This window comes from Temnothorax curvispinosus, unplaced genomic scaffold (assembly GCF_003070985.1).
Source record: "Temnothorax curvispinosus isolate PA1 unplaced genomic scaffold, ASM307098v1 QBEX01017816.1, whole genome shotgun sequence".
NCBI lineage: Eukaryota > Metazoa > Arthropoda > Insecta > Hymenoptera > Formicidae > Temnothorax > Temnothorax curvispinosus.
Window position 1 is genome coordinate 185087 of NW_020227596.1, and position 16641 is coordinate 201727.

General features: G+C 48.4%; 1 protein-coding gene across 1 annotated transcript in view; it reads right to left on the reverse strand.

Moving 5' to 3' along the window:
* Positions 1 to 245: 245 nt before the first annotated feature.
* LOC112467806 (thyroid receptor-interacting protein 6-like) overlaps positions 246 to 16641 on the reverse strand; it is a 69400-nt gene continuing 53004 nt past the window's right edge. Inside the window, exons 5-7 of the mRNA XM_025036626.1 lie at positions 4561 to 4704; positions 4337 to 4455; positions 246 to 4300 (exon numbers count right to left, since the gene is read on the reverse strand). Of these exons, the coding sequence (XP_024892394.1) occupies positions 4026 to 4300; positions 4337 to 4455; positions 4561 to 4704 (538 nt within the window). The 3' untranslated portion in view covers positions 246 to 4025. The remainder of the gene's footprint in view (positions 4301 to 4336; positions 4456 to 4560; positions 4705 to 16641) is intronic.

The window sequence follows — 16641 nt, forward strand, 5'->3', positions numbered from 1 at the left end:
GAGCGGGCGGTAAGGAATAATGGTTTCGTGATCGATTTTCCCTCCCGCTTAACTCGCTTAACGCTAACCGAATCAACCGGCTGCTCCTCCCTTCTCTCCTTACCCCGCAGTCACGAGTGTAATGAGAATTTTTACGTTGCTTGATAATAGTCGCCTTCGTTGAATACAATCCTGAAAGAAAATCTGGGATTGCAGAGTACCGGGTAAATGAATGACACCAACCACAGGTGAGGGGTTTCCTCCCGTTTTCTAAAAACTTGTGATTTTTTATTAATTAATAAATCGTGTTCGCGTACGATTGTGTGTATGCGCGTGTGTGTTCCATGGGTGTAATTGTATTTTACAAGAGGCCGCGAAACCACATACAGATGTCGGGTCCCGATTACGAAGAAGTCCGAGATTAATGAAATAACAAAATTAACTATAGAGACGCGCGCGGGACCGGGTCGTCGCGGTCCGCGCGCGTGCCACTCGGCCGGGCGGGATGGGACGGGCGTGGGGCATGGGGCATGGGGCGGGGGCGTGGGGCGGAGGGAAGGGACTTTCCGTGCTCCTCGCGCGATCGTTTCCGGGCCCGCCAAGTGCGTGCCGAGTGCGGTACGCAGCGCGCGACGTCGCGCGTCGCAATTCGATTCACGATTGCCCGAGATCCCGTGACGCGATCATGCGCTCCGTACGCGAGTTTTGCGACGGCGCGGCGCTGTCCTTGAACGGTTGCTTCTCGTTGCGCAAATCGGACGAGCGAGTCGCGCGACGGGGCTCTCAGCAATCGTTCTCGGTCGCGGAGCCGTTTGGCGACGAGACGCCGCGTCTCCTCGACTTCGCGAAATCGCGTGCTGACGAAACGTCAAATAACGAATAAAAAAGAAAACGGACGAAAAACGATACAAAATTTAACGTTATGTACATTCGAGACGAGATTTAATTCGATTAATCGACGAAACTTCGGATAGATGTCGAAACCGAGATTCGTAAGGAGCGAGCGTAGAGCGTATTCCGTCGTTACGACGTTACGACGGAAAACGTCGCTGCGCGACCGCACTCGGCGATGCAGGACCACGGAAAACCATGGCACGTCGCGTATCGGCCGATCGCCCGTGGAATAAACGCGCGGGTGCCCCGTTCGCCGTTCGCGCTCGATAGTAAATACATAACCATTTATATCACACAAACTTTTAACAATATACAAAATGTACCCTATATACAAGATTAAATTACACGAGCCAACGATGCACAAACCCCAATCCGACACGCGCACGTGACAACGAAAGGAAATTCAAGCGAGCTGAGTAAATTTGCTCCCCGATTATACATGTTCGAATATACAAGTTGTCCGATTAATAGAAATTTTCTAATTTATACGTCCGAGATATGTAATAAAATGGATTAAAAATCAAAATTGAGACTCATCGCGAATCATTTTTTATCTCGTTCGTGCGTCTGGTCCAAGATCTGTGATGGCAAGCGCCATTGCCCCTTATGTCCGAGCCGATGTCGAAATAAGAGTTTGTGCATCCTTGACATAATCCGTCGGCGCAACTTCCTGCCCACTCTACATGTACACGTCTGTATATGCCGCTCTTCACCGTCTCCGTCGGCGTCGTCGCAGAGTCATGAAATCGATCGCGATCCTTGGCGGCGTCGATTCTTCTTCGAGAGCGTCTTATCAGATTCCGAATCCTTAATATCAAGCCGTTTGCACTACCATGACTCTTCAGCGTCGTCTTTGCCCAATTTCCGTGGTAACCGCGGCATGATCCGCTCACGCACGAACTGTGACACAACGATACTGAAGATTTCCAAGTGCGAACGACGCTCGATCGGAGATCGTTGCGGTGCACGCGCAAACGTGCGCGCTCTCGCGAATCATCATTTAAAATGAGAGTATTTGACGAATGAAACGAGTAACAGGGCGATTTTGCTTCTATGATACACATCTCGCGCCGAAACTTATTCCCGCCTCTGAATCCGTTGTACTTTGAGCTTCGAGCACGTTGCACGCCAATGTCATTTCTTGCTCGCCGCGAGTTACATCACTTAGCGTATGCGCGCAACGGGTGTCGTCCGCGTACTCTTCGGTGCAGCACGCGATTACTCTTCGGAAATGCTTGACGAACGTCGAAAATTTAAGAACTGCGACAAAGAGGAAATTTGTTAAGTTAAATCTCGTCGAAGGATCGATGCTCTTTCGATCGGAAGTTAGACTTATTGTAACGTTGTTGCTGGCAAACAACGGTTTCCGCAGACAATCCTGCATCGATCAACTTTAACAACCAATGCGTAACGTACACTTCGCTAAACGAAAGAAAAAGAGGGAGAGAGAGAGAGAGAGAAAAATATATTTTTCGGGATAATTGAACTCTGTTCTCTCCTCGAGAACGACACCGATTACTTTTGTACATTACATGAAATTTAGCGAATCGTAATGTACTTATGATTACGCTAAAATTTTATCCAATTGTACCGACACCGTGGAAGAAGGATTTCGTTTTGTACGTATTAAACATAATTGATTATGCTGTTTCAAATATGATAAATTTTCAAGAAAGGAAGAGGGAGAGCGAAAATGCGAGCGAAATGAAGGAAGGAAAGGGAAAGAAAGGGAGGAGAGAAGCGAGCAGGCGCGGATGCCTAACAAGAAGGATTCGAATGATAATTCCGTGTCGTTCGTCTCACCTCGACACTCAATTAACGATGGCGGGAACAAGGGCCGCCTAATGAGTTTACGAAGCGCGGCGGCGGATCGACAGGAGAACGGTGATTTTGAAAGAAAAATAATTTTCTAAGGGTCCAGAACTGCGTGCCCCGCCGTCGTTTCGCGTTCGATCTCTCGTCGAATTATCTCTCTTTCTCTTCTTTCCTCTCTTTCCTTCCCCGTTCGATTGCCGTCTGTCTTTCTCGCGCGATTAGATCCTCGTTGATCGCACGTGTCGAATTTAGCACGCGACGCCGCGGCCGTTCCGAAGACGCGTGTTGTCTTCCAAGTGGCGACAACCAAGAATCGACGGAGCGTGCTCGCGGAAACTTAGAAGCGACTAAAATTGTAACCAGAATTGAGATAATCTCCCTAATCATAAAATGAAATAGAATAACGCAAAGATTTCGGACATCGGAAAATAATTTGGTAATGATCTTGAGAGTGACATCGACGGGAAGAATTATTTTCATATTTTGCAAACGTGCGAACGCTTGTTGCAAGTTGTGCCAGTCGTAGGTGTCAACGAATTCTACATTTCACATCTTGTGTCAAGGTAATTGCAATACGACGACTGCAAAAGATTTTAAAGAAGAGAACTGACGTCACTACTGCGGCTGATGGTAGATGCACGATGGGTCGTATCTTAAACTTTCTTCGATTCTTTACAATTGAGCAAAGATAATTATTAAGAAGACCGGCGGATTCGTGGCAAAAATGCTTCTGCAATGCGGTGTCGAGTGCCGTCTCAACTTGTCGCAAATGTGATCAACATTTCCGATCGAAAATTTGGACGCTATTTTTTGACGAAGAGTAAGATCCAAATTGCTGAATTAACTTAAGGATGCTTTCGATATTCACAACATCAATGTGTCAATATTAATGCGAAAACTCTTGCGTGCAAACTCTTGTTCGAGTTTTGTCACTTTGTCGTTCCAGAGGTATTTGCGGTTCTGAATTATCCAAATTCAAAGACGTTCAGAGATTTCCAGCATTCGCGGCAAGTTCGGACGCACTCGACACGTCAACACCGTCAGAACGCAGAGACGCTCGATATTCGCGGCCAGTTCAATTATGTTCAACATCGCGGCACCGCATGTTGGGAGACATTCGGCTACCACGGCAAGTTCAAACACGTCAATATCACGATAGACACTCCGACTCGTAGAGTCGCCGATGGCGGTTCCCAAGGGACACTACGCTAGCCCTTCTCCCCTCTTTGTGATTCCTCTGAGGCGTCTGGGCTCGCGACGCTAGATAAATTAGGTAGGCTCGTTCTTCATCGCGCTGTCCTTTGGGATACGGTCCTTTTGCGGCGGGCAGCTCGAGTCTAATCGCAGGTATCCTGAGCCCAGGACGACCAGTCCTGATAGCTGGACGCCTGGAGGTGCGATTGCTGAGCCGCCAGACCCGGATGCACGAGTGCCATCTGGTGATGGTGGTGATGGTGATACTGATGATAGTGCTGATGACCCGGCGGAGGCGGCGAATAGGGATCCACCCCGACGGCGACGTCCACTACGTCTACCTGAGGCGAAGGTACGACGGGGGGCGTCGGCTGCGGAGAGGGTTGGACCTTTTTCGGGCGACCGACCGGGTTGCCGCCTCATTCGCGGCTCCTTCGAGGCCTGCCGACCTTACCTTTCCTAACGGGCGCACCGCTGTTTCCGGCTGCGCCTGCCGCTGCCGCGACGCTCGTCGATTTCACGATCTTGTGCCAGTCGGATTCGCAAACCGGCGTGCCCGACACTAAGTAATATCTGAAATTGTGAGTCACGTGTCACGTAAAGGCTTTCTCGTCGGGTCGGGTGAAGATTGCCCGAACGTAAGATAAGAAGGATGAAATTCACAAACGGAGGACTCACCTGTCACCGGAAACGAGCTGACCGCCGCACTTATTGCAGCTGAAGCATTTCAGGTGAAACACCGCGTCGCCGGCTCTCATGACCAACTCGTTCGCGGGTATCGCGTTGTTGCAACTCGAACAGACGCCGCTGCTGCCGAACAATCTGCAATAATAAAAAAAATGTCCGATTAAGACTCGGTTCAAGGACGCGACGTGTCCATCCGGAATCGTTATCCGCGAAGAGAGCGTTTCCGAGAACGTCTGCGCCAGATGTCTGATTACGGCATCAAGCCCGCGATTATTTTTCAACAATTTCGTTCGCGGTTTTGGACACGCATCGAGTTTCAATACCGGCGCGTCTCGTGCCGCGCAATGCGACGCGATGCGCGCTCGTATCCTGCGTTAATGGCAGTTAAATGTTTGCGAAGCGGTTGTCAGCCGTATACCCGTTGGCTCGTAAAGTCGACTGTTTATGCAGCAATTAGCTACGTAACGATACGTAGGTATGTCGGACGGGGATTCGAGGTGAGCGCCACGATTTCACGTCTCTCTCTCCAACGCGCCGACGGCGTAAGGAGCTCCTCTCCGCGAGGGAGACGCATCCGACGCACGGGTAACATCGCACACGCACTCGACCATCCTTCTCACAGCCGCGACTTCAAGAAACGAACCTGAAAATCCCGCATCGAATCGAAACTCGGGAAAGGCTCGCCGAGTCTAACGATCTATCTCGAGCTATAAAGCCGCTCGCCGAGGCGAGGTCGCGCGGCATACGTGCCACTGTCAAAATCGAACTTCGCATTTAACGCTAATGGAATATTTAATTAAATCGACTTTTGAAACGCGCGATATAGCCGACATATCGATGTCTGCGTCGGATTTTACTCCGAGAGCGCGCATAAGGCTGTTACGACGACGGAGCGGATTGGATTTGAGGTTTCTCGTTATTAATTTAATTACCGGCTGACAGTTCTATAATTAAATTGCTAATTTATCTGCCCGGGATCCACAGCTGATCGCACGGCCAGTATCTCGATGATTGCTCCCACGAATGACGTTTCAATCTTTCCCTTTTTATTCTCTCCCTCTCTCCCTCCCTCTCTCTCTTTCATTTTTCCCCGCTTTTTGTTCTTTCTTTCATTCCCTTTTATTTTCATTTTTTTTGCGGTTTGTCTTCAATCGTTTGCAACGGTTCAATTATAAATGCGCGTTCAGCTGATAAATTCTGCTGAAATATGCGGATGCAAACAAGCTTAGCGCGTCGGTCGATTTTGCCTACTCCCCGCGACAAGAAAATGATAATCCACAAATTTTGAAACGCGCGAGACTCTCTTCGGGCGCAGCGTTACTTTCTCGTGCATAAACCGACGCGGTTCGAGAAAGCAAAGTGTGTCGTATACACGTTGTTTCACGCATTATTAAATACGCTGATCGACCATAAGGCGCGTCTCGTTTATCTATATTTATATAATATGCGAATATAAAAACGATTGTTCAGAAACTGCGACATTATTCCATCACGTATTTATATATTAATTCAATTTTCTTCAAACCAATTAACCATTGATTAAAACTCTCGCGCCTTACGTAAGACGTTATACCTATATCGTCTCGCACGTGGGCGAGATACTAATCAAAAGTGGTTTCCTCGGCGAGTTTCGCGTCAGGTGTCTCGTAAATAAATCGAAGTGGTAGATTTTAATTGCGGCCGCGATCTTTATCAATTCGGTCGTATAATATCTACTTCCGGGCCGAATACTTGGCGGACTAATGAGCGGAGAAACGCGTGCGCCCCGCTCGACCGAATCGCATTTTCGATTTCTCCATAATTGCTAATTAGAGGCCGACGGCCAAGTCAATCAGCTAGAACGGATAGAAGGAATTATACAGCTGATGATCGAGGATCAGCCATAAAATCTGCTTCTCCTTTCTCCTCCTCTCCTCTCCTCCCCCTCTCTCTTTCTCTTTCTCTTTCTCTCTCTCGTTCTGGCCTCTTAATCGTCCGACGCCATTACCAGTATCATTATTCACGCGTGTTTTACGTGACCATTCTGGAAAGCTGATGACAAGCAAGAATTTTCGATTATCCATGAGCTTATTTATGACAGTCATAAAAAATGTCAAACAGAGCGCGCAAATTATTCGTTATTTTACTTAATTATCGTTACTTGAAACGAGCCCCTTGCTCGGGCTCATTAATAGTTTAGATATATTTGATGACGACTATATTGATCGCAGCAACGTGATAGTCGAGCGGTTAATTAAATGCCGGCGCGGCGGTAGAATTTTTTGTCATCTCGGCATTTGTATACATCTTCAGTCGGTAATCAGAGCGTCCTGTATTAAATTAGATATCCGAGTGTTCCGTCCTAATAGGCTGAGTGAGGCATACGTGCTCTGCTGGTGGAGTAATTGATCGAAAGTAACTAGCGAATAACGGTTCGACGCCAGTGATGAATGACAACGAACACCGTCTGTTATGATGCGATATTATCGCGCGCGCCGCGCCGCACACGGCCGACTAATATATAATAACAATCTCTATATATCTTTGTTAAAACATTGATCGCGCCAAGATTTATCTCACTCGCACGAGGGCCGTACATGCGTGTACTTAAAAATTTACAACCAAATATATTTTAATTGTGAGTATATATAGTTAATTACTTCCTGTACCTGTTTTATCCGTACGGTACAATTTACGTTTCATTACGTACGATCTCCGGAGGAAAACCGGACTCATTAAAGAATCCGCCGTGAAAAATACGATCTGTAATTTATATTTCATAATCTCTCACGGGTGGATCGCAAAAATTTGGCGATCCAACAATGCGCCGCGCTGCGTGTAGAAACGTCAAACGCCGAGGCCCCCGGTCGCCGTCGCCCGCGGCGTTTAATAATTTTAATGAGCGAAGTTCACTGCAGTCCGCACTAAGAGAGTAATTGGCGATTACGGTCGGCGGGGCGATCTTTAACGAGCGGTCTACGCAATTTCTAATTAGTTGATTTCACCAATGATAATACGAGTGCCTCGCCTTCCTTGTCCGACTCCTCCAACTTGATACGCAATTTGCCGCGCGCGAGCACGAGCTCCCTTGCGTTTTAATTGCGACCGACGTGTCAATCTTGCCCGCTCTAACAAGCGTCTCTAAAGGCGCGTGTCACGCGTGTGCGCGTTTCGCAATTCCAAGCAGCAGGCAGCAATTCGATTCGAACGACGGACGAGATCTCCCGCAATTAATAAATTCAGAATTGATCTGTAAACCGTTTCACGGGCACAAGATGAAATTTATGTAAACCTCACAATATGATTTGATTGCGGTACAGTACGAATTTTTCTTCGCGATTCTATGTTATATCGCGACAACTTATAAAATAACGTAACCCACGATTTCGAAAGATTCGCGAGCAAGTGCGCCCTCCGCCCTACGGATCGCCCTCTCATCCAGGCACCCTCGCTCATTATGCGTGCCCCTTTGCCGCACACAGCAGCGCGTACACTCCGCCGCTAACAAGAGGGAATAAGAGAGAGAGACACACAAGGACGTGCGGGTGCGCGTAAGCCGAAACGATGTATTCACACACGGGGAGCGCGCCCGTGTGTATGTGGCCGACCCCCGCCTGTTAATGAGTTAGACTACCTTACCCTCGGCACTTTAATTGTCTAAAGCACAAATTGGGCGGCTTTAATTAGCGTAATTATTTGGTTCGTTTGTCCGTTTATCCAAGATCCCTGTATCGAGCGAGGGTCGAGCGGGCCGCCCCCCCTCGCGAGACTAAATGGATTCATTAGCGCTTTGTGCTATTAAAAAATCCAAATTTCGGACTGGCGTGGCGAGGATCCGAGCCTTTGTGGGCGTCTTCAATTTCATCCGCGTCTTGAACGCGTCGTTCACTCCGCGCGCGAACCTCTTTGACGGTCGTCGTCGATGGAAGACGGAAATTGTCGTCCCTCGTAGGCAAACCGTGCGTTTACAATTATCCGATCTGGCCAGGATCTCCGTTGTATCGTTTCGGATCTCCCAACGACGAAGTGTAAAAACCCTATACCGATTATTTTCTTTGCCAGGTCACACATGTGCAGGTACTTGTACAAAGCTGTAGGTTGTTGCCTTTTCTCGGGACATTTTGTGCGACATAATAAACACGGATGCAGGTCAGCTTCTCGCACGAGCAGCACAAAATCTGCCGCGTAACGCGCGCGCGGTGGGCATATGCACACAACGGGCGAAACACATTCTCCCGCTGCTAGCTTTAATTTTTCTAGATAATAATGATTAATCGCGCGGCCTCGGTTTCCAGTTTAATTAAAAAGCTATGCGGTCGCCACTCTTTCCGTCCCTCCCTCTCCCTCTCCCATACACACACGTGCGCACGTACACCCTGCCTTCCGCGAAACAGCCGACTGGCAAATTAAATTGAAATTGACTAGGTCTGGTAATGAGGTGGCCTGCAGGCCCAGTCGCGGCATTAGTCGGGTGTGGGTTCTAGAAAATGAGTTCCGACTTAACAACAAATTGCCTCGGTGAACTTCCTTTCACCCCATCCTCCACCCGGGCTCTCTTCTCCCCCTCACCTCGATCTCGCTATCCTCCCCCCCATCCTCCCGCAATCCGCTCGCACGCCGTCGCTGCCGCCGCCGCGCGAGGACTCGGTCCACCCTCTTCCTTTTTGTCCTCCTCCCATCCCACCTTTAATGTTCCACAAACGAGCGGGCTCCTAATAAAGTTAATCGATGCGAGGAAGAAAGAAAAAAAGGAAGCCAAATAAAAACACGCGGATCTCCTTCGATAACTATTTAATTTGGTCAATCAAAATTCCTATTAGCCGCCGTGCGCAATTTGGAAGTATATGGCGAACAACGCGCGGCGCGGCGCTCGTATTAGAAGCTGTCTGAGATATTGAACGACGATGGTAGCGACGGAAACGAACGCGCGTCGAGATCGAACCAGCGAGACAGTAAGGTAATTCACGATGCGCGATTATCCCTAAATTAAAAAGAGAAGCGATACGCGGAACGATTGCGAACGACGGAGGTAAAATGATAAAAGACAATTAAGTGGATATTCCGCGATATCGCCATAAACGGTTTCCTAACACCAACGTGTACCGTTGCCGAAAGTTACCGTTTAATCCCCGAGCTTATCGTTATTGCATATCATGAAAATTAATTACCGCTCATCTTCATTCTTACTACAGTCCGTCGCACTTAAAACATCCCACGAAATTTTCACCGTAACTAAACGCAGAAGGGCGCTCGCCTCATCTTACCTCCCGCTCCCGCACTTCGGGGTGGCTCCGTCAAAGTTGGCGAGCGGGCACGACTATAATAATAATCCTATTTCGCGACTGCGAGCGGCATAGCAAATAGCCGCGCGATCCGAATCGACGAGGCAGAGCGAGAAGAGGGTTAGGAGGGCGGCGAGGGGCGGAGGGTGGAGGAGGGAGGTGGAGGAACAAGAGACGATGAGGGGGGTGGATAGCGAACAGGTCAGGGGTCGTTCCGATGGGAGTTCGGGGGAGGGGAGGGGAGGGGGTGGTTGTAGCGTGTACCCAACCTAATAACCGCGATCAGCCATCGCTTATGTGTACCTAATATATCAAATTATGGCGGCGTGCCTTGAATGACAAACCACTACGCTAGACATAGAAAGGGAAGGTACCAACGGCAGGAATATCTAGATGTCAGTCATATCGCCCTTTGAGGAAGCCGCCTCTTCGTTCCGATCGCATATCCCTTTGACGTATCGCCGGCCCTTCTTCCGAAACACTTTATCGATGTCATCGTTGAATGTACGTTGAATGAACGCTGCATTTTGTCCTCGTGCCTCAAGATAGCGCGAGCCGTGAAAATTGAAGCTGAGCCGTTCGAATTTAACGGCTCATTGTCAGTCTCTGTCATATTTGTCTGGAATACGCCTCGCTAATTTATTCCGCGCTCTTTAATTATGTATTCTCGCGGCCGTCACGAGACATTATATAAGCGGACGAATCGTATCTCTCGCTCTCGCCGGTACACAAGGCCGTTTATTAGGTATTAGGTAATGCGCATACGTATATACACATAATTACGCCGCAAGTACGTGCAAATACACCCAGCCAATTAACCACGAAAACGGACCCATCCCTTCGCGTCTGCCCGCCCTCCCTTCCTCTCTCTTTATCCCGTAGTCGTAGCACATTCATATCTCGTAAATCCTAAAGGCCCTCTGCAATGCGCTTATGTTGTTTGTTACCGCGTCCGATCCACCCTAAAACATCAGTCCACCGACTGGCGTACGATCCTAATTAACTCTCGCAGAAAAGTAAATTATTATTATTCTTTTACGTATCCGGGTATTAAAACGACGCCTAATGCAACGTATTCGTTTTGTTCTTGGCTGGCGTAGAGAAATATCGAATTCGTGCGGCTTTTCAAACGAAATTGCTTGAAGAGAGAGTTAATACTCGTATCATACAGACAATCTTCGAGCAGCTCCGAGACTATTCTCATCTGTTTCTCCAATTGGAACAATTTGACAAAATCGGCCGTAATTTATCGGAAATATTGTATATCTATCTTTTGCCTTGATCGAGGTGCGTGGGTGTGCAGTCTTCTGTCTTTTTATTCGCTTCGCTCGTTTATTTTCTCTCCCCTTCCTTTCCTTCTCTCTTTCTCTCTCGTTTTCTCTTTCAGTACCTTCTGTTTCATTTTCTACAAGCAGTCCACCCTCGTTCTCTTCTTCTCTATCTCTTTCTCTCTCGCACATACACGCACGCGCGCGAACACACACAACACAACACACATCAGCAAACCGCCTCGTTATACAGATACACGGATGCGTCTCGTTTCATCCCTGGTAATTGCTTATTAAATTCCTGGGGGTTGAGGTAAACATCCCCCCCTCCCCTGCACTAACCCTCTTCCACTTGCCTCACTCTCTCGCGAAGCTATCGCCATTTCTCCATCTACCTGCAATGGATGGGAGGGAGAAACGTCCGACAGAATTGTTTTCCCCTTACCGTGAAAATATGCCAGAGGGCGGATCTTGCTGCGTAATTGGATTATTAATTAGATTGTTAATGAGACAAATTTCATGTCGAAGGGGATCGTGAACGAGCCGGATGACGAAGCGTCGCGTCGACTTTCCGGTCGGGTTCCTTATTGACGAATCTTAAATAGAAATACTGATTTAAGAATCGCGTGTCTGCGGAGTCGCGTATCTGCTTTATTAATGTCGAATATTAACTGAAAGTTTTAATTATAATTGTTTGGATTAAAATATCGTTTGTGTTACGAAACGTTTCAATTACATTGAAACATGAAATATTGATTTTGCATTTGTATACATATCGTCTTGCGCAATTTCATCTTTATGTGCATATTATATGTACAATACCGCGAAAACCTGCACTAAGCACCGATAGTGTTCGTAAAGTCAATTCTTTGTTTGTGTTAATTTTTATTCGATGTGATTTTTTTTTCCGGTCGGCATACAGGATGTGAGAGGTGTATGAACGTTACAATGTAATAGCGGTATACTAATTTATCGCGGCCACAGCGAAGTTATTAAGCCGTCAACGTAAAACGGCTCGGCGCGAAAAGTAATTTCCGTTTCAATTTTGATCTGATCCACGAGTGACGCCGGAAATTCGATGACGCGTTTCGGCCGGCCCATAGTTGGCAAGATTAGAACTCGTTTCGAAATGCCCCGTGCCACAGGTGGTTGCCAAGTGTCTCATTCCGCGGGTCGCCAAATTTTCGACGCGGCGTATCGGTTTTATTGGTATATCGAGTATTTTCTTCGGCCGCGCGAGCGCGCGGGCGTGTAGTCGCTCTATAATGCGATCGAGTTTTCGTGCGTCCATTTCACGACCGCCGCGCTAGCGGCGGTATCGTACGACGAACAATCGTGCGAGAGTTTTATAAACAGCGTTTTATCTCGTCGAGTTCTCTGAAACGGACGCATACGGGATCTTACGCTCGGGGAGCCGAGAAACCAGTCCGATCGATTAATCCGCCGGATGTACGGCAACGAACGATACTGTGAGAGACGTCAAAAAATATTTGGAGTAACTATTTCCCGGAGTCCTCAGGGGGACTGAAAGGGGGCACGAAGGAATCGTATAGACAGACGGGGGTTTACGTGACGTTGAAAATCAATGCGCGACTTTTACAAGTCGGCCAACAATGGCCGATATTCGTCGTGACTTATCCCCACCGACGCGGGTCCTTTCTACGGTCTCTCGCCGCGCGAGGCAATTATCCTTAATTCGGGTCCCGCGGCCTCACACGGCATGTCGTGGCGCCCCCTCCCCCCTCCGTCTAAAAGAAAAAAAAAAGACGTGACACGCCGAAACGATGGCAGAAGAAATGTCGTTCAATCTACATAATCATTAACAGAAAAGAAATTTATTTAATCCCGCGGGCGACGAGGCAGGAGGGGACTCGTTATTTCCCTTGAACTAATTTGAATAGATTTGCCCCGCGAACGCTAAATTAGAATCCAATTTCGGCGTAATTTTGTGCTATTAAATGCGATTGGACCCGCCGTCCCAACCCCTCCGCCTCGCCTGTCGGCGATCCCCATCTCCGCTACCGATACCTATGATACTCGGTTTATTGCGATTCACCGTACGCCTCTCCTCTCTCGCCTCCCTCTTCGCGTGTGCCGCCGTTCCTCCCGTCTTTTTGTTACGCAAACTACCTCCGATGGGATACTGCTTGTTAATTTCATTTAATTAAGCGGGTGCGTGTATATATATACACGCAGCTGTTGCGGCATGAAAGACTTGGTCGCATTCGGCCAAGTTGAATACCGCTAGTTTTAAAACCATCCTTAAAGATAGCGCGCGTATTCGATTTCATGACACAGACACAAAACACGAGAGCGTTTGTGACGGCACGCAGACGAATCGCATGAAATAATGGGGGCTTCTCTCGACGAGGTATTAAATAATCGTCCAATCAACGTTCCCGGGGAACCAAAGTCTTCTGGGAGCAATCTGCATGTTAAGAGGTAGTTAATACCTTTTTGCCTAGCCGGCCTCGGCCGGTCCGTCGATTTCGCGTATGTCTTTCCGTGAGGTAAATGCGGCTAAACTCTGGATTGGCTCCCTTTAAGCGCGCATCGGGCCATAGAGTTCAGCGTGGAGTCCTTTGCTGATGTATGTCGCAACCTGTCGCCCGATTGAGAGTGCTAATCGCTTGTACCGTAGCGAATAGGTGCTGTCTCGAAGCCTTAAAATTCGCCTTACCGAAGCAATTAACATCTCCGCGTTTACTGTAAAGTGTAAATCTTACGTAACGTGTGAAAGACGTGTACTGAAGATGTCAAAGAAACAACTGCACTTTTTGTAGAGATTATACTGTTATCAACTGTTTTCGCATCCTCTGGCGCGTGCCACCGAATTTTTCATTCTGAATTTCACTGTAAAGGCAGGGTCGATCGCTACGGCCGGGCCGCACCGTCCAGAAATGCGCATTTTTCAAGCTCTATCTGTCGGACACACCGGCGTGCGTTATCTTCCTCTCATTCGTCCCTCTCGTGTTCAGCGAAAGAAGAGTTGCGGTAGGAAGGGCGCGGGCGGGAAACCGAGCGCGGGAGTAAGTTGCGGGTGGATGGCTGAAAGGGGTGAACGCGCCGCGCCGCGCCGGGTAAACCAGGGTAGACTCTAGTAATGAGGGAATGCGTGCCGCACGCCTGATAAGGGTGTATCTGCCGCTGCACTCGTGTTTACACCGTGTGACGTCCGCATTACGTAGCCGCGACTGTGCAATTCTTTTTTTTCCCCTCCATTTTATCAGACGCCCGATAAAATTCCCCGAATTATTCTTCTGGCTCACAATCTCGGAGGTAACATGGAGATAACACGGAGGACATGTATCGCGTGCCACAAATGAAACGATTTGGAAATTTCGTAAGGAAAACTCCGTAAAACTGCATACACATTGACGCGAGTTGTTTCAAATCGTCGAGTATCGGTTGCGTCGTGCCATCGCCGTCGGACGTCCATCCATATTCCACCGCGGTGACGTGAAAGATCTCTCCGAGATTGTGGATACTTTTCTCGAGCCATATTCGGGGGGCCATGAATAAAAAATTGTTATCACGTCTAGATTCAGAATTTGTGGATTGTCCTCTCCCCGCTATGAGCGGTTAAATTTACTCGAGGCAAAACTGCCCGTCGTTATCCATGTGCCAGAATATCTGACGTAACATTAGCGACGTTTCGCTCGCGGGGCATTTATTATTTAGCACTACGAAACAGTTTTACCGCGAGACGGAACCGAAACGGAGTGGAGGAAGCATCGATTTTACGATTACACGCGCGTGCACGGTGGGGGTCTATGTGTTTAAACTGCTCCTAGATATGTATCAATACGAGGGTAACAACCCTGGCGCTTATAAAACGTTGTGGGCTTAATATTTCAGAGATTCATTAATATCGAAACGAGAGAATAAGCTCGTCACGAGAGACCTTACGCGGAATCATTCTTCCGCCTCGCTCGCGAGAGTTCGTAATCATTTCGAGGAGCGATCGTGATAAGATGGGTCGAAGCAATCTCGACGCTGTATCAACGCGTGAAATATAATATTTAAATCAATTACAGCTAGTCTCTAAAATTTACCAAACGTTCGGAATAGAAACTGGTGTTCGGGAACGAGAAATTCATGCCCTCGCGCCTGTATATTTGCGCTATTAGATTTGAAAATGTCGCCACTTCTGGAATATCGTGGCGGAAAACGTTGACACACGCTTTATCCTTTTATCGCGCAACGATTACGCATTCGACAGCGCCGTAAATCTTCCGGTGAGTTTTCCATCGCGCATAGCTGGTTTTTAACTAACATCGCCGCAGCACGCGCGCGAGCGCGCGCTCGTAATATCATCCGAGTCGCAACGACGGATAACTCGATGCGCCAAAGTGCATACAGGCCGCGTAATGTCCGTTGCGCGCTCAACAAAAGTTTCTAAACGGTACGGTAATAACAATAATAACTTTTGCAACTCCGTCGCCGCGCGCACACGACGACGAAACGAAGAGCTTCGCTCGCTCACTTGCTCGCCCGCTCCCTCGCCCCGCTCGCAACCGCCCAGCCTGCGGCGCGTAAATTGAACGTCCAACTTGTATTTATATGATAATAAGCGCGTTTAAATATACCCAGTGTACCTAAACTCGCTACTTAAATATCGGACGATTACGCCGGCTTTCTTCCGGACGTCGCTTTACCTTATGCGCGCCCGCGCATTACGAATCTATATACGCGCATACACACGTACACACGACGCGCGTCCGCCGCGTGTCTATATGTATGTGCGCGTAATAACATCCCAGTAGCCTCGTATTTACATATTTAGAGAGCCCGCAACTTTCCACGAGTTTCAGTTAAACGCGCTTTTATCCCGCCGGAGAGTATCTCTTCCTCTCGTACTTCCGCTTTCTTATGGGCCACCTACCAGCCTCTCCCCAGTACCCTTCGTCAACTCCTATCTTCTTCAAGTCCATTCGTACCCTTCGGATGAGCGTCGCGTCCGAGTTCGAGTTCGTGGAATAATTTTCGGATGATCTCGTGTATTTTTGCGCGCTCGATGCTCGCTTGTATATCGTCGATATATATTCCTAAGACTACTTCGCAACATTGATACTTGAATTTTTCCACGAACGAATAAACGGATTTCGTCGTTTTTCGAATGTTCGTTTCCCTCTCTCTTTTCCTCACGCATTGTGATTCTGTCTGCCTTTCTCGTTTTCTCTCTTTCGTCGTTGCCCGAAATGGCACGGGATCGGTGAGGTGATACAGGAGGGTGGTTATAATTTTAATGACGGCGTGTCCGCGCGCGCAGACTATTAAGAATACGCGTCGCTAGAAACTTTTAACGAGACGCCGTGCCGCCTCTCCTCTCCTTTCCTCTCCGTTCCTCTCTCGAGCGTCTCTCAGTTCCGCACGGGACCTCGTCAGGCGGTACGAGAGGGAAGGAGAGAAGACCGGAGGGGGCGGGGGGTTATGCGGTAGAAGGCGACTCGGCATTATGTATTTTATAATGATCTCACAACAAAATTGCAATTTGCAGCGGGCGATGTCGCATCTTCTACGCGCGCGCGCGCTTTCTTTGC